At 35.8% G+C, this 18,996-nt stretch overlaps 1 protein-coding gene across 3 annotated transcripts in view; it reads right to left on the reverse strand.

Moving 5' to 3' along the window:
* Positions 1–18,996, reverse strand: part of LOC149789678 (dipeptidyl peptidase 4-like) — a 255,050-nt gene that overhangs the window by 162,822 nt on the left and 73,232 nt on the right. Inside the window, exon 1 of one of the 3 annotated variants that reach the window (XM_089971696.1) lies at positions 5,730–5,854. The exons of 1 other annotated variant lie outside the window; for it this stretch is intronic. In XM_089971696.1, coding sequence (XP_089827822.1) covers positions 5,730–5,771 — 42 coding nt within the window. In that variant the 5' untranslated portion in view covers positions 5,772–5,854. Of the gene's footprint in view, positions 1–987; positions 1,152–5,729; positions 5,855–18,996 lie in introns of those variants that run through there. One more of the 3 variants, XM_089971695.1, reaches the window with a different exon arrangement.

The raw sequence follows: 18,996 nt of genomic DNA on the forward strand, positions 1-18,996 counted from the left end.
AGGAACACTAATATTGTCATTGGACTCGAATAATGAACACTATTACGATAATTTGACTAGACTATAAGACCACTATTATGGTCATTTTACTTGACTAATAAACACTATTACGAATATTTGATTAGACTAATAAGTACTAATATGGTCATTTAATACTAATAAGGAAAATTATTACTGTCATTTGACTCGGCTAATGAACACTGTTATGGTCATTTGACTCTAATAAGGAACACTATTACGATAATTTGACTAGACTAAGGAACAAATTATAGTCTCTGCAACACTAGCATGATCATACGGGATTTGTGAACAAGAAGCGTATTTCATATGACATTGTTAAATTTAAGAGGACCGTATGGCTCAGATTCCTGTATTTCAATATAATTACCGTTGGTTATGATAAATTCACTGTACTGCAATATAATTACAGTTGGTTATGATAAAGTCACTGTATTTTAATATAATTACCGTTGGTTATGATAAATTCACTGCATTTAAATATAATCACCGTTGGTTATGATAAATTCATTGTATTTCAATATAATTACCGGTGCTTATGACAAATTCACTTCATTGCAATATAACTACCAGTGGTTATGAAAAATTCATCGTACTGCAACATAATTACCGTTGGTTATGATAAATTAACTGTATTTCAATATAATCACCGTTGGTTATGATACATTCACTGTATTTTAATTACTGTATTGCAATATAATTACCGCTGATTATGATACATTTACTGTATTGCAATACAGAAAAAGTAAGTATGACCTTAATGTCTCTATGATAAATGTACATAGAAGAAGAAATGAACGGTATACAAAAGCAGTCTAATGGCTCTAAGGTGTCAACAAATTACTCCATAATCGGGTACGTACGCATTTACAGATGTAAACAGGTAAATACATGTACGTTCCGAAAGCAAACTAGATAGTGCGGGTTTTAGTGTGACAATAACACATAAAAGTAAGTAAAAATACGAACTTCTTGTCCCCCTTCACCACTCTCGGGTTGGTAGTCTGTGATATCATTGTCCTCTTCATTCGACATTTTGGTTACCGTTGTAGAAGAAACTGCGAAATTTTCATTCCAGACACAGAATTTCCCCCACTTCTGCACGCGCTTCGTCGGGGATTTACACTGCCACACATTCCTCTACGGAGTGTGCAATTACCCTAATTATCAACACCGTATTCTACATAACAACACGTGCCCTGTACTGATACATTTGCATGACAAATAATGTATTCCTCCGCCTATTCAGGAGCAAAAGTCAACACATTTTACAACCAGAAACCTTGATTTTCAACACTATTAAAATTATTTCTCAAGCTTCCATACTATGCTTTTTGAAGATTGGGTCTGGTAACTGAAATATAAATTTAATTCTGTTTTTAATTTTGGGTTTCTGCCGCATGCTTGTATTCCCTGTTCCTATATATAGTTAAATTAATTTTTCCGTTTTAGGCAACTAACCGATTTCTGCCCTGTAATAAATTAACCCATTTGACTGCTTTTACTTAACGTCTCAAAATATCATTGGTACCAGAAACCATTCAATCGGAAATGTTACGATATAAACCTGTTTGCTTTATTTAATTAGATTATTTGCGATACAGCTTTCTCTATATATGATATAAGACATACTGAATTTATCATTTCAAGCACGATACTTGTGTCGACGATAAAATGCAGAAAAGCGGTAAAGAAAACTGTTTACATCTCGAAGATCACGCTTGCTTGTACGGTGCCAGATATTAATTCAAACCAGGTTTGTACGTAAATAGAAAGCGATATGCTTCGTTTTCTGTTTTCCTTCTCGCCAATTTACATTCTACCTGTCAGCCAATTTCAACAGAGACTACAATTAGGAATCACGTGATCTACCAAGTTTTTAAACACAAAACGATATTGAGCTTCAATTTCATTGGTCAGTGTTCATCACTAAATGGAGAATCTTACGTTGCTTTGGGGGGTGGGTGTCGTTTTGATTTTTAACAAACTCAAACTTACTAAACGCTTTGACCAATTTTTACGTTTGGCAGTAATATGTCATGTTGTTGTTGTTCTAGGGTTTAACGCCATTTTTCAGCACAGGATAGGCTATACATGGCGGCCAGTAGGAAGAACCTTGGAAAACCCAGGGAAAAACCACCGACCCACGAGAAGCTACTGGCAGGCTTTACCACGTACCCACGCTAGCCGAGCCTTGGACTCGAACCCACGCAGACAGAGGTGAGATGGCAATGATCCGGAACGGTAAGCGCTTTAGACCACTCGGCCACTCGGGGCCCCAGAATATGTCATAAAATGATTCAAACTTCAACATGTTGGTGAAAAATGTTTATATAATAAATAATAAATTTATTAAAATGACGTTGAACTGAAATCGGTTGTCTTCGGTATTGCACATTGTTTGCATGATCATCTTCTCCATGCTTCAATCCCAAACGATTTGCATATATAGCTTAATGTACACCGTTTTTTCGTGAACATTTTTCACGGAATTGATAACAATCGCGAACGAATTAAATTTTTAAAAAAACAGAGCCAATGTGATAGTTTTGGATTTTTACAAAACAAGTGTCGAAAGGTAAACTATTACTACAAATTGGGTCAAGAAAGATAAGTATAACTTTTATAGGACCTGCAAACTTAAATACAGTGACCTAGTTTTGACAGACGTGGCATATCCAGACGAGGATGCAGATACATGTATTTACTTATTTTATAGTCAGGACACGAGGGATTGTGGGACGGGGATCGGACGGTGGCATATACGGATTTACAAAGTGAAGAAGATCTACACCGCGTTTCTTCCTGAACAAGAAAGAAAGCAAGGGAATCCTGGACGCATTTTGAGTTCAAACTGTAATATTTGTACGAATTTGTGGTGGAAATTGTGAAATTGTAAATCCATGATGATTTGGAACAAAATAAGTAAATAAGCAAAGAAAATAACCAACGACATTATCTTCCACCGAACAAAAGTCAAGGTCTTACTGCACGATGTTCGCTTCTATATTTAAACGAGACTCGGAGCGTTATTGTATGGTACACGATTGTATTTCTAAAGGACACTGTGAGGTCTCACTGAATAGTTTCGTATTTTGACACGTAATTTTTAAGGTAGAAAGCATGAACCTAATTATGATAAGCCTAGCATTAATAAATTCACACAGAAGCTAAATCTGTAATGTGGTTTAGATATATTTTGAGTTAGGCTTGGAAACGGGTTGGCTTGTTTGGTGACTGCCTGCCACAGTTCGACTAGCACTGGAGATCAAATGCGTAACTTGGTCTGCAAATGAACAGCCGACTTGGCATATGTATTTACGTATATCTGCTACAGAGATAAATATTTAAAAAAATCGAGATGGTTGAGGGGCGATGAAAATTATGCTAATTTGTTGTAGCACTGATGAGCTTTATTTATGCATAAGGTTCATGCTGATTCTTTTAGCTCCCTTGTCACAGGAAAATATTCGAAATAGCTCCTTGCTGTCAAAAATGGATGTAAAAAAGATGGGTTGGTAGCAGTGTTGGTTCAGTATAAAATCCACCAGCTGTATCAGGAATTAACCTGATTGCCGCAGTCAAAATCTCACATGCATACTTGCTACATAAATCATTAGTTCGTTTTTATTTGTATCTTCGGTGTAACATTATTCTCATTTTTCTGCAATAGGCCATTGTCAGATGAAAATTCACCAGATAAACTGTCCAGCGAGACCTGAGTGTGATTGTATAGTTCACGGATCTATACCTAAAGGAGGACCGCTCCGGTGGCCTTGTCGTTAGAGCGTCCACCTTGGATGCGGGAGGTCGTGGGTTCGATCCCCGGCCGAGTCATGCCAAAAGATTTACAAAAATGGTACTAACAGCTGCCTCGCTGGGCGTTCAACATTAAGGGTTTAGTATTAGGTTTGGTCGGCCTGGTGTCAGGATAATGTGACTGGGTGGGACATCATGCTACATGTCTGCGGCATGATGCCCCAGTGCTAGACATCACTATAAATTGACACATTGCAGATTTCGTAGCGATATGACTGACATTTGTTTAAAGCTACGTTAAAAATCCAAATCACATCACCTAAAGGAGGCTCAGCGGGTTACTGTATGGTACACGGTTGTATTCCTAGCGTAGACGCAGTGGGTTACTGTGTGGTACACGGCTGTATTGCTAATGTAGACACAGTGGGTTACTGTATGGTACACGGTTGTATTCCTAACGTAGACACAGTGGGTTACTGTATCGTACACGGTTGTATGTCTAAAGGAGAGTCTGGGCGTTACTGTATGGTACACGGTTGTATACCTAAAGGTGAGTTAGTGGGTTAATGTATGGTACAGGGTTCCAACGGAGACTCAGAGAATTACTGTACTCTAAACTGCTGTATAACTAATGGAGACTCGTGGACTCACTACATGGTAAACGTTTCTAAACGAGACCCAAATGGTCACTGTATGGTAGATGGTTCTATACCTAAAGGAAACACATGGAGTTACTGTATGGTACACGGTGTATGTCTAAAAGATACTCAGGGTTACTGGACGGTACATCGTTGTATGCTTTAAGAGGCATAGAGGGTTACTGTATGGTAGATCGTTGTTTACTTTAAGGAGACACAGAGGTTTACTGTATGGTACATCGTTGTATACTATAAGAAGACCCAGATGGTTCCTATATGTTACGTAGTTGTATACTTTAAGGAGACACAGAGGTTTACTGTATGGTACATCGTTGTATACTTTAAGAAGACACAGATGGTTCCTATATGTTACATGGTTGTATACTTGAAGGAGACACAGAGGTGTACTGTATGTTACATAGTTGTATACTTTAAGAAGATACAGATGGTTCCTATATGTTACATAGTTGTATACTTTAAGAAGACATAGGTTTACTGTAGGAAATTCAGACATTTTACGAACTTAATAATATCGCTTCCCAAAACAGCGAACAAAACAAATAATTGTGAAAACTATGACTGGACATGTTTCGGCGATACAAGTTGCTAAACGGTAACATCAGAAGTAAACCCATGTATGGATTATAATCCATGTTACAATGAAAAGTAAGCATTTATGCTCGTCATGTTGCTATATATATATATATATATATATATATATATATATATATATATATATATATATATATATATATATATATATATATATATAACTTAGGGTAAGTCCTCATTGATTACTTAAATAGATACGTTACAATGTACATCATACTACAGAGAAAAACACACATAACGGCAAATGTAGTATGTATGTTATGTATGACTTTGTCTTCTATCCTATACACACAGATACACAAACATGCATTTAGTCCTTTCTATCTTCTCAACACTCAACCAAAATTTGTATTGTTCAAAATCAGCCAGCATTGTGGTTGTTTGACGTTATGCAACTTATAACAAAAGTCTCAAAAAATGTACTCAAGTCTCACACAAATGTACGCAAGTCTCACACAAATGTACGCAAAAATATTCTATCAGGAAGTTTGGCAAGTAAACATTTAATCGTATTCGCTTTATTTCAATGTATTTAGAGCGTGGCAATACTAAGGGTAATCTATATACAGTTATCTTTATTATCCGTGCACATTACGCAACAGTATAATGTATAAGCGTTTTCCTAGATATCCAATGTGTGGCAATTAGTAATTAATTTCGTACAATCACAGACTCGCCCTGCCTCTCTCGCCACCAACCCACCTTAATGTCTTCCGTCGTGAGATGATTTGCACTGTCATCCATATTCAACGCTTGATATCTCTTCTTCCCCACAACCTTCTCAGCCCTGCCCCTTGAAAATGTCTGCCTTTGATTTGTGTCCGTCTGGGGTAGGAATACAGACCTTGCCTTTACCTGATAATTGTTCTCGGCGACCGTTTGACCCTCGGTATTTAGCATTTTGAAATCAATTATTAATCCAGGTAACACACAGTTGTCACCAGTTATTATTCAATAACGCCGTATGGTGATGTTATGTTTTACCTTTTTGTTCACAGACTGGTTCAGTGTTGACATGTTCAATCCATACGGGAAAAATACAATAGACGTCTTGTCCTGAAACGATGAACATTGCTTTCCTTTCTCTTTTCTGTACTTGAAAATAAAATCCAAGAAGAAACTGCAGTAACGGCTAAAGTGTGATCACTATCCAATATATGATCTTCCACTTACTTCACCTATCATTCCGTGATTTAATAATACAGGAACAATTGTAATCAATTAATCTGCCAACCAATTAGTAAATCAAACGAGTAGCAGAAAAGCATAAGCTCGTTCTTTTACAAAAATACAAATAAACTATGTGCGTAAAGTTCAAAAGAAACAATAACAGGTGCGAAAATTGAACACATTTTCTGAAAAAAGTATATAATTAATTTGATTGCATACATCTGCAAACATACAACTAGGTCATGAACTTCATTGGAGATAAAAACTGGTTTAAAAAATGAAGTAGCAGCAAAGTTCGAATTCTCACTAAGCCTAGGACATCATTTCAGACTGTTCATCGCTGGAATCAATCGGATTCAAAGGAATACTGACAATTCTTTTTTTTTTGAAGACTACAGTAGACTGTACTTGGTCTACTTTAAAACATAAGTAACTAAGAAACTGACTTCGTTATCTGTTTCTTTTGCATTACATAGACGTAAGATGTGAATACATCATTTAAAATTATTTTTTTCCAGTAAATAAGAAGGTCGTACAAGACAATAGATTGCACGTGAGCACATTTCGTAGACCAGTATTCTTAAAATCAGTGGACTTGTTAAACACAAGGTTCTCTGAGATCGAATATGACAATCCAAACGTAAATCGCCAGAGTGTGGGAATTAGATCTAGCAAGCTCAGTTCAAAGCCTTTAACGGACTCCGAAGTTTGCGCTTGCTCTGCGTTTTTAATCATATTCCGAAATAGATAATTCTTGCAACTCTCTCTCTCTCTCTCAACAGAGATTGCTTCCGTTTTCTCGTTTCAAACGAAGAATAAAGTCCGTAGCACAATCCAAATTTCGATGGTCTTGACTTAGAAGAATTGGTGCTGCGGGCAGATCACATTTGTGAACTTGACTGAATCCGGCAAGATACGGAAGTACCAGGATTTACTGGCAGAATATCCGTGTGATTAAAGATTTAGCCGACAAAGACTTTGCCATACATAATCATTGATGTGGTCGATAATATTCACTTGAATAGTTCACCTCTAAATAGTGCATTTATTTAAATAAATGAATACACTGCAGAATGGACAACATTTCCTTCATGCAGAAAGACTGGCTGGATTGCCCGTCCTCAGCAATGTACCGTGATTTGAAACCTTGCGCTGCTGTCCCTAAAGAACTGATTCCCTTCGTAAATAATTTTGCGCGAAATTCTTTCCTTTCCCGAGAGGCTGATATGAATTTACATGTTAGATTTCCAAAAATCACAGACAGCGATGAATCGCGTCATAGAGTGTAACATTTTCATATATATATATATATATATATATATATATATATATATATATATATATATATATATATATATATATATATATATATATATATATATGGGCTCGTGGACCGGAGATTGTAAAATTTGTTATTTTTTATTATGTGTTTCTTATTGAGACATACATTTACATTAAATGTGATTTGCCTAACATTACACCAATCGGAACATCCTCTGCCTTTTCTATCGTAGTCAAGAAAAAAAGAGAAGAAAAAAAAACAACTTCGGATGTACATAATGGGCATTTTTAACTTCCCTCAAACCCGTAGTTGTTATTACGTCATAACAGCATCACAATGTCAGAATACCGCAAGCAATAGTTGCATACCATTGAACATGGATGATTTCTTCAATTTTTTAGTTGCAAATTAGCAGGAATAACACTGATTGTTGAAACGTCGTCGAGTGTCACATGACTCGTTTCTTCTCACATCAAGCCAAATGTTGGTCACTAAAAAACTTACCAATCTGAAAATTATCACTACGATTACCTCCAGTCTCTTGCAAAGGGTAGAGGTAATTCGACTCGCATCGGAAAGAGACGAACGTTTTCCATATGAGTGTGTGTGTGTGTGTGTGTGTGTGATTTTGGATTTTTAACGTAGCTTTAACAATTTTTCAGTCATATCGCTACGATGTCTGCAGTGTGGCAGTTTATAGTGATGTCTAGCATGATGTCCCACCCAGTCACATTATCCTGACACCAGACCGACCAGTCCTAACACTAACCTCTTAATGCTGAGAGCCAAGCGAGGCATCTGTTAGTACCAATTTTGTAAGTCTTTGGTATGACTGAGCCGTGGATCGAACCCACAACTTTCCGCATTCGAGGCGGACGCTCTAACCACTAGGCCACCGGAGCGGTTTATTTTTGTGCGTAGTAAAACCCCAAAATGAAACAAATGACTGGCTTCATGTTTGATTCCTAATCTTTAAACCAGTCAGTGGCTCCATTTTTGATTCCCTACCTTTCAAGAAGACAATGTGGCTCTTAGCACAGTCACTAACCGGATAATAGTTCTAATTTTATTTTGAAGTCACTGAGATGCATCGCATCTACCATTAAAGGCAGTGGTTGCTCTACTATCGACGATATACCCAAATTCAGGGTCCCTCTTTTAGGAAACGTCTCAAATTTGCTTCCTCAAATTGAAATGTTTCAATTTAGATAAACTTTTTAGTTTGACTACAATTCATTTTGCGTTGAATTTTCCGCAGGCTTCAGAAATTACAAAAAAGGAATAACATATAAAATCCTCCTGAAATAGTCATGTTTATCTCAACAGGGAACTTGTTTCAAGGGACTCCTAAATTAATTTGCACTAAAAGATAAATTCAGAAATTTGAATTGCTAATATTTCATCCTTCAAGCAAAGTGTTAAATTAAGAGTCCTTTGACATAATATGTACGCTATAGAAACATTCCTATTTCCTCAATAGATGACTTAACTAATAATGATTATGTTATATTCATTACTTCAAAGCGTTTATACATCACCAAAAGCAACGTAACTATCGTATTGTGTTATACGCACGTGTTTCAATGTGTTTTATACATCCAGAGCACAAAAGAACTGTTGTACTACATTGCACGCTGAGATTCATTGCGAACCTTGTGGAAACTTTTTTTTAATAGAAGAATGTTTTGGTATTACTGCTAAGTAGCCAATACGGACTATTCAGTCCGAATCACGATTGGGTCTTTATAATGTAACGAACTATTCAGTCCGAATTACAATTGGGTCTTTATAATGTACAAGACTTTTCAGCCTGAATCACGATTGGGTCTTTGTAATGTAATGGACCACTCAGTCCGAATCACGATTGGGTCTTTATAATATAAAGGACTTTTCAGTCCGAATTACAATTGTCTTTATAATGTAACGGACTATTCAGCCAGAATCACGATTAGGTATTTATACTAAAAAGGACTATTCAGCCTGAATCACGATTGGGTGTTTATAATATAAAGGACTTTTCAGCCTGAATCACGATTGGGTCTTTATAATGTAATGGACTTGTCAGTCCGAACCACGATTGGGTCTTTATAATGTAAAGGACTTTTCAGTCTGAATTACAATTGGGTCTTTATAATGTAACGGACTATTCAGCCTGAATCACGATTAGGTATTTATACTATAAAGGACTATTCAGCCTGAATCACGACTGGATCTTTATAATGTGATGGACTATTCAGTCCGAATCACGATTGAGTCATTATAATGTGACGGACTATTCAGTCCGAATCACGATTGGGTCATTATAATGTAACGGACTATTCAGTCCGCATCACGATTCGGTTTTTTTTTTTATAATGTAACAGACTATTCAGCCTGAATGACGATTGTGTCTTTATAATGTAACGGACTACTCAGTCTGAATCACGATTTGGTCTTTATAATGTAACGGACTACTCAGTCCGAATCACTATATTCAGTCCGAATCATGGTGTCTTTGTAATGTAACTGACAATTCAAGCCAAACTATAATTTGTTCTTAAAAGTGTAATGTTTTTAATCCGATTAATGCTTTGAGCTTTATAAGATAATAGACTATTCAGTCCTAATAATGCTTTGATCTTTATAAGATAATGGACTATTCATTCCTAATAATGCTTTGATCTTTATAAGATAATAGACTATTCAGTCCTAATAATGCTTTGATCTTTATAAGATAATGGACTATTCAGTCCTAATAATGCTTTGATCTTTATAAGATAATGGACTATTCAGTCCTAATAATTATTTGGTCTTTATAACATAATGATTTGTTCAGTCCAAAATCGCGATATTGGTCTCCATAATGTAAAGGACTATAAAGTCCGATGAATCCCGATTTGGTCTTGATAATATATTGGGCTGTTCAATCCGAATCTTGATTGGGTCTTTATTATGCAACGGACTATTCAGTCCGAACCATGATTTGGTCTTCTAACAGTCACCTAATATTGCCATTCAGTTTCATTACTCAAAAAGCATTAGATATTCCGAATATGGTTGAATATTCCCCAGCTAGTCTGATTCATTAGCTCCTCTCTCGGATTCCTTTTCTTTTAAGAAACAAATTGAAGCACGTAGCACAGTCAAGGCTCATAGGGGTTTTGTTGTTACCAACGAAGTTACACCGCATATACGTGTGTTACGCTTGCCTTGTAACCCAGACACCGAGTCCCACTTTTTAAAAAAATCTAAAATTTTCTTTCCCTTATTAAGACATTGTATGTGTATCAGTAATTAAATAAATCCATCACACCTATTTATCGAAAGAGGCGATGAAATTGTAATGAAAAGTGAGTGGAAGATTTCTCCTTAAAAGCGATAAAATTGTAATGAAAATCGAGCGGAGGTTTTCCTTATAGAGGTGATGAAATTGTAACGGAAAAAATATGTGGAGAATTTCCCTGAAGATGGATTTTGGCATCTTGTATTGGGGAAACGTCAGAAAGCAGAATGTATCTCTTGCCAAAGGGATGTAAACATGCCGTATCAAGTTGAAATGCACGTGACTTGTGTACAACACTATTTTCAACGAATATGGCTACTTGTTTGTTTGTATGTTTAACGTCCTTTTTCTGCACATAATAGGCTACACATGGCGGCCAGTAAATCTGGTGGAGGAAGCGCCTTGGAAGACCCCGGGAAGAACCACTTAACCCGCGAGAACCTATTGACAAGCTTTCTCACATACCAACATTGTACAAATGATTGTTTACATGATTTATATTCAGTCTTGTACAAATGTCCGTGTACCATATTTATATTCAGTCTTGTACAAATCACCGTGTACCATATTTATATTCAGTCGTGTACAAATGTCCGTGTACCATATTTATATACAGTCTTGTACAAATGTCCGTGTACCATATTTATATTCAGTCTTGTACAAATGTCCGTGTACCATATTTATATACAGTCAGTCTTGTGTAAATGATTGTCTACCAGATTTATATTCAGTCTTGTACAAATGACTGTGTACCAGTTTTATATTTAGTCTACCAGATTTATATACTGTCTTGTAGAAATGACTGCATACCAGATACATATTCAGTCTTGTACAAATGACCGTGTACTAGATATATATCCAGTCTCGTACAACCCTGCTCTTAGGTAATATATGATTGCGTAACCCACCCACCCCGCCCCACCCTTATAATGTTAAATAAGAACATCAACTCTGTTGTCTGCAACATTACCAGATGTTTCAACAGCTTAATTAGCTTAGCTTTTAAATAGGTTACTATAGCATTGTTTTCAGTCAAAGCAGAGAGGCTATAAAATTAGATCAGATTTATAAAAGATTTGAACAACTGAAAAGAAGGGATCCAAGAACTATGACAACGCATTTGCAATGTTCACTGAACATGAATATTTTGATATTTGTTCCAGCCTGGAAGTAGTCCGCAGCTGCATTACATATTCGATGTAATTCCGGAATAAATTATCCGTATTGCTACTCCATGGTTACTAGTGGCCTGTGGAATGTATACAAACATCAATCTTTATATTTATCCATAGTTTATTTACTAAAATCCTGAGTGCAACACTTGTAACAGCTAAGATATCAGGTTTAGTGTGCTCTTAACTTAGCACAGCTAGGAAGCAAAGTTCATAGAACTTGGTTTTGGCACACTGTACAAAGAAACTGTGTTCAATTTGTGGAATATCTTATATCATCGTGGCATCACGTTACTACATGGTTAAAGTGATACACCATTAGCATCGTATATATATATATATATATATATATATATATATATATATATATATATATATATATATATATATATATATATGTGTGTGTGTGTGTGTGTGTGTGTGTGTGTGTGTGTGTGTGTGTGTGTGTGTGTGTAACTCGTGCAATAAACCTTCATGACTTCAAAAATCAGGTCAGAACGAAATGAAAAATAAAGCCGAAACGACAAAGGCATTTGAATGTATCTTAAAGCCATTTTATAACAGTATTCTGCAGTTTGGTCCAATAGGATAATTTTTTGTTCATTTTGTAATTTAAAATGAGTATTCATGTAAGACAATTTATGTCTGTCTCTCAATATATATATATATATATATATATATATATATATATATATATATATATATATATATATATATATATATATATATATATATATATATATATATTGCATTTGCAAAGAGTACGATCTCATGAATATTGCAATTTATGCTATCGCTTAGCGGGTGCGTTCATGAATTCCATTTCCAGATATAATAACGTTTTTAAAAGTCTACACAGATAGTATCCTGTGGAAACGTTACTTACTGTGATCAATAGCGAGTGATGAGCTTTCTCCAGCCTGGATAGAATGTGGAGTGATTTATGAGAAATCTCACAGACAACGACAAACCAAGCTGCATAGATTCATGCTTGTATGTAAAGTTTAGATTGGATTTTAATCTGGAAAAAGGTCATAGTGTTTTTCTGTTTCTTTTCTTGGGGGATAATCAAAATATTCCCAATAAATCCTATTTAGACACAATATTTAAAGACATCCTTCATGATCGGTTAATACAAATATGGGAATCATCCATTACTAGTTCGACATAAGCTTATACATGTATAACGCCTGCAACAAAATTAAAATTAAAATATTAATTAATTAGATGACTGGTTAAAATTGTATAATGCAAATTTTATAACATTTCCAACATTAAATTATTATTTACCTATAGAGAAGGGACGACGGGAAAATTCGCCTAGGCATGAAAGGTTCTGCAATGTTTCCATACAAAACTGCGTTGGTGACGAATTTCACCATCTCCTGAATGTAGTTATTTCAGAGAATAAAGAAAGCGACTACTACCCAAACACTTTTGTATCAGACAAACTGCACCAAAGTTTAAAGAATTATTTAATTCTGAGAAAGTTGGCGTTTTAAAAAATCTCTCTAAAATGCTTGATATTAGCTGAGCAAAATGTCATTAATTTCCAATAACGAGTTTACTACATTTTAATGTGTTCTATTTATAGCAATTTATATCCTGTCTATTTATATTAATTTAGATCCTGTCTATTTATAGTAATTTATATCCTATCTATTTATAGTAATTTATACCCTGTCTATTTATAGTAATTTATATCCTGTCTATTTATAGTAATTTATATCCAGTCTATTTATAGTAATTTATATCCTGTCTTTCCAATTATGTCAGCCACGTATTTAAGTTTAAACTTGTTCATATTCCAATGTGGTATTGATTGACTGTGATAACGAGTCAGATTGTAGTTGCTGTGAGAAAGAAAAAAAATGATATCGTCCATGACTGATGTACACGTACGCAAAGTGAGATAGTAATAGTTTGCCTCATATGAGTGTAATAACGAATTTGTCAATGCCATTGCCATTGTAATTATCATTGTATTGAGCGTGTTAATATAGGATGTATCGTTTCAGATCGAGATAACAAATCCAATAAATCGTCGTCTTGTAGTTGAAGTTTCAACGACTATACACTACAGCCAATAACAAATAACAATCATTTTATTATTTCCTTGTCTATGTCTTTGTTTAGTTAGATAAATGTATTTTCTTTCACATTAGTTGGAAGGTTTTTATGCCTGAGGCAAAAGCGACATGTAAGTTTACACGTTCTGTTACGCTTATTGTTTTTGCTAGAGTTGACCAAATGATTTCGTTTCAGTACATGGGCTTTTGAAACAAAAAGTGTACTGCTCGGACAGTATCATCAAACCAATTATGTAATTAGCATATTATTTATGTAATTAGCATATTATTTATGTAATTAGCATATTATCAATCATTATAAGGATTATCAGAACTGAGCAAGGAAGTTCAATTAGTGAATTAATTGAATGAATATACATGTTTCGTATTATATTGGGTATTGAGTTGCACTTGTACTAGGGACACACACGGTATAGAGAACATATGTTTTTCAATATGATTGATTGATTTATTGATTCACGTATTATTATTAAAATTGATCTTCGATTGATTAATAATTTTGACATTTGTTTGATTTTATTCCATAAACCTGTCACACAGATTGAAACCTATTTCAAATGGATCCCCTTAACAATGGGAAACATTTCAAGAAAACGATTTCAGTTTCTGTTGCAATCGATTCAGTTCCGAATTACAAGGGGAGTTTTCTGTGATTCTAGACATGTATCAAAGTAATTCATAACCTTTAAATATGGCACAAGGGTTTCGCTCCAACAGCATACACCGAATCTTACAGCGTTTGAAAAACAGTAGTCACTGCAAAGTAATATAGAGTAAATACACGTGAATGAGAATTTAATTTTACGCGATCGCAATTTCAAAAAAGGCATAAGATTTCAACAATCACACTATTTTTTTTCAAGACTGAGAACTCGTCCAAGATCAATAAAATTGTGAATTAGATTCCACAAACATGTTGATCGCCCCGGAGAGAGAGAGAGAGAGAGAGAGAGTCGGGCAATATTTTAGTTGCGCTATGCTTCGGCACAAGTGGAGTGAAATCGGAATCTCTCTCCAGCAGTCGTCACGCACAGGTGTATTACTCTTTAATTACGAAATGTAACAGATCCAGCAAAACAACAGCAGCCGTGTCATATATCAGATTGTGTAAATAATTAAAACACAAGTTCTCTTTCACAAGATTCACATTGATACACAACAGCTGTTCATGTTGATTTCAAACATGAGCCCTCGGATGATTGTAAAACACGTATCCACTGATATATATATATATATATATATATATATATATATATATATATATATATATATATATATATATATATATATATATATATAAAACATACATACCAAACAATCCAAATGTATATTAGTAACCCCGGTGTGCCTAAGCTAATACTGTTTGCATCTGGAAAAGATATGGAATAATTAGTACTACTACCAATTTACAGTCCGTGTATAGGAAGTATCCCTAAGGCCAGATGGATCTTTAAACAAATCTACAGTTCGCATATAGGAAGTATCCCTAAGGCCTGTCAGATCGATAAGCAAATCAATAGTCCTTGTGTAGGAAGTATCCCTAAGGCCTGTCAGATCGATAAGCAAATCAATAGTCCGTGTATAGGAAGTATCCCTGAGGCCAGTCAGATCGATAAGCAAATCAACAGTCCGTGTGTAGGAAGTATCCCTAAGGCTTGTCAGATCGAGAGGCAAATATCAACAGTCCGCTTATAGGAAGCATTCCTAAGCCAGATAGATCGATACTCAAATCTACAGTCCGTATATAGGAATTATCCATAATGCCAGATGGATTGAAAAGCAAATCTACAGTCCGTATATAGAAAGTATCCCTAAGGCCAGATGAGTCGATAATCAAATCTACAGTCCGCGTATAGGAAGTATCCCTAAGGCCAGTCAGATCGACAATCGAATGTACAATTCGTGTATGGAAACTACACATAAGGCCAGTCAGATCGATAAGCAATCTACAATCTGTGTATAGGAAGTATCTTCTAAGGCCAAATGGAACTACAAGCAAATCTACAGTCCTTATATAGGAAGCATCCCTAAAGCCAGTCAGATCGATAATCAAATGTACAATTCGTGTATGGAAACTACCCATAAGGCCAGTCAGATCGATTAGCAAATCTACAATCCGTATATAGGAAGTATCTCTAAGGCCAGTCAGATCGATAAGAAAATCTACAATCCCTGTATGGGAAGTACCCCTAAGGCCAGATGGGTCGATAATCAAATCTACAGTCCGTGTATAGGAAGTATCCCTAAGGTCAGTCGGATCGATAATCAAATATACAATCCATGTATGGAAACTACTCATAAGGCCAGTCAGATCGATAAGCAAATCTACAGTCCGTATATACGAAGTATCCCTAAGGCCAGATGGATTGATAAGTTAATCTCCAATCCGTGTATAGGAAGTATCCCTAAGGCCATATGATTCGATATACAAATTTACAGACCGTATACAGGAAGCAGCCCTAACGCCAGATGGATCAATTTATCCTTTGAACAGTAACCTGTAATTTCGAGTCAGTGTCACAAACGTTCGAGTTATTATTTCAAAATGTCGAGTTAGCATCTCAAATATTAGTATCGATTTTTCGAATTAATATATATAATATTCGGCATACTGTCTCAGACGTTCGAGATAATTAAATTTCGAGAGAAGGTATGTCTTGGTAAAATATAAAAATGCAAACTCGAAATCTTGAGGTACTTTTTGCAGGCTAAATTACTTAGCCATTATGCTCGAGTGCGTATCTGATGCAAAAACGCTACGGAAACGACGCTGATACTATCATCTGAAAATCTTAATCAAAACGCTACGGAAACGACGCTGATACTATCATCTGAAAATCTTAATTAAAACGCTACGGAAACGACGCTGATAGTATCATCTATAAATCTTAATTAAAACGCAGATTGGAGCAGAGCAGTCAGGTCTTAAGTGCTGGAATCTTCATAATGTTAGCAACGTTGGGAGGAAACTAAATGAAGATTTATAATGTGTATGGCTATATGAGAATAAACTTCAAATTAAATATATAGATAACTCCGTTAATGTATATCTGACCAGCACAAAGGACATCCAAATGAATATAGTTCACTGCACGAATTCATTTTCCGTATACACTAATGACCAGCACAAAGGACATTCAAATGAAAAGAGTTCATAGCACTAATTCATTTTCCGTATAGACAGATGTTTAAGTTTTAGAAAATAAAATAATTTTGACTTTAAGAAGGCGTAAAAGTGAACATTCTAAACCAGGCACGCGGAACCTATAGCTCGCGACCTGGTTTTATCCGGTTATCAAATTACACATAAGTATTTACAAATTGCAAACCGGTGCACATGTATGTACTCTGAATCACACGGGTCGGGCATTTTTTTCTCTTCTGTTAAGGTGGCAGGGTCCAGTTTTGTAAATTGGCCCCTGGCAAATTCCTTAACTTAAGACTATGGTATGACTTTTTCAGCTATTATTGTTTACTATTTATAGATATGAATCTATCTGTGAACTAGGTGTTTCGGGCTTGTGTTGTTCTTGAAATTGATGTCAGGCATGTACACTTTCCATAGTTGATCTGCAGTATGTTGATAGTGAAATACCAATAGTTGGCTAGGAAGAAGAGCTAGCCTCACATAGAAGTAGACACGTGGGTTCAAGGCAAGTAGAGTATCTCAAAAACGGCATGGATGACAACTATTCTGAATTGCATCAAACTATTTAGCAGACAATGTTTTTCAAAATTTTCATCCAGGGAAAGAGCTTGCGTTTGCACTATGAGCACCACATGCTGTCAAAAATGGCCTTTGGATGTGAAAAATGCATGTATAAAATAGGGGTTGGGGTACATAAACTTCTTCTGCTATGAACTGCCATTGACTTCTCTGGTCAAGTGAATACTATTCTTATGCTTTGTTTTAATATAGGTATGTATTTGATTTTTTATGCTTTTTATACTAGGTCGCTGATTGCGGTATTAAATTTGTACATAAAAACTGGCTCCTGCCCCCTAAACACCCCGAAAGTGGGTTACCGATAAACCTTATCTTAATCATCCGTTGCGCACCATATAGGGACAGTAGAGTTTAATCTGCAGCAACAATTTTAATTGCCAAGAACAAATTAAATGATTGTGTTGGTTACATGCACGTGCACCGTTTAGTGATTTGTAAATGCTACCGTATAAAATAAATGTAACCGGTTAAACCCCGGACGCGAGCTGTTAAGTTCCACGTACCTGGTTCCGAATGCTGAAATCGTGTACTCGCACAGACAGAATGTATGCACAAATTTATTTTGCACAAACGTAGGCAGAGTGTATACAAACGTTAAAAGCGCTGACAAAATTCTCTAGAAAAAGAAAAATTGCACACTGGCATTAGAGCCAATGGCTTGATCTCCATGCATTATGTTTGGTATCCATTGTTCTCTCACCACTCACCACCCACATCCCTGCCTTGAGACTGGAACAAGACTTAGTTGATAATAAGTGGTCTGGTTCAAGACTGAACTAAGTAATGTCAACGGTACAAAAGTGAACCCCAAGAAAACTGAAACAGCTACATGTACAAGACTTGAAGAATCCTCTCTGATATCACTGTATCCTGGTCCAACTATGCAACACTCTTGATAAAATTATATAAGAACATAAAAGTTTAATGTTAAATCGTTAATCTTGAAAGTAAACAATGCAAATGTTTTTTTTTCTCCATATTTGACCGCTCAAGTAAAGTGTCCACCTTGGATGCGGGCGGGGGGGGGGGGGGGTCGCGGGTTCGAATCCCGGCCAAAGACTTATATCAATGGTACTAACATCTACCTCAATAGGGGCTCAGCCTTAAGAGGTTAATGTTAGGATTAGTCGGCCTGGTGTCAGGATAATGTGACTGGGTGGGACATCATGCTACATGTCTGTGGCATGATGCCCCAGTGCTAGACATCACTATAATCTGCCTCACTGCAGACATTGTAGTGATATGACCAAACAATTTTTAAAGCTA

The sequence above is a fragment of the Sinohyriopsis cumingii genome, chromosome 10, assembly GCF_028554795.1.
Source record: "Sinohyriopsis cumingii isolate HCF-2022 chromosome 10, ASM2855479v2, whole genome shotgun sequence".
Lineage (NCBI taxonomy): Eukaryota > Metazoa > Mollusca > Bivalvia > Unionida > Unionidae > Sinohyriopsis > Sinohyriopsis cumingii.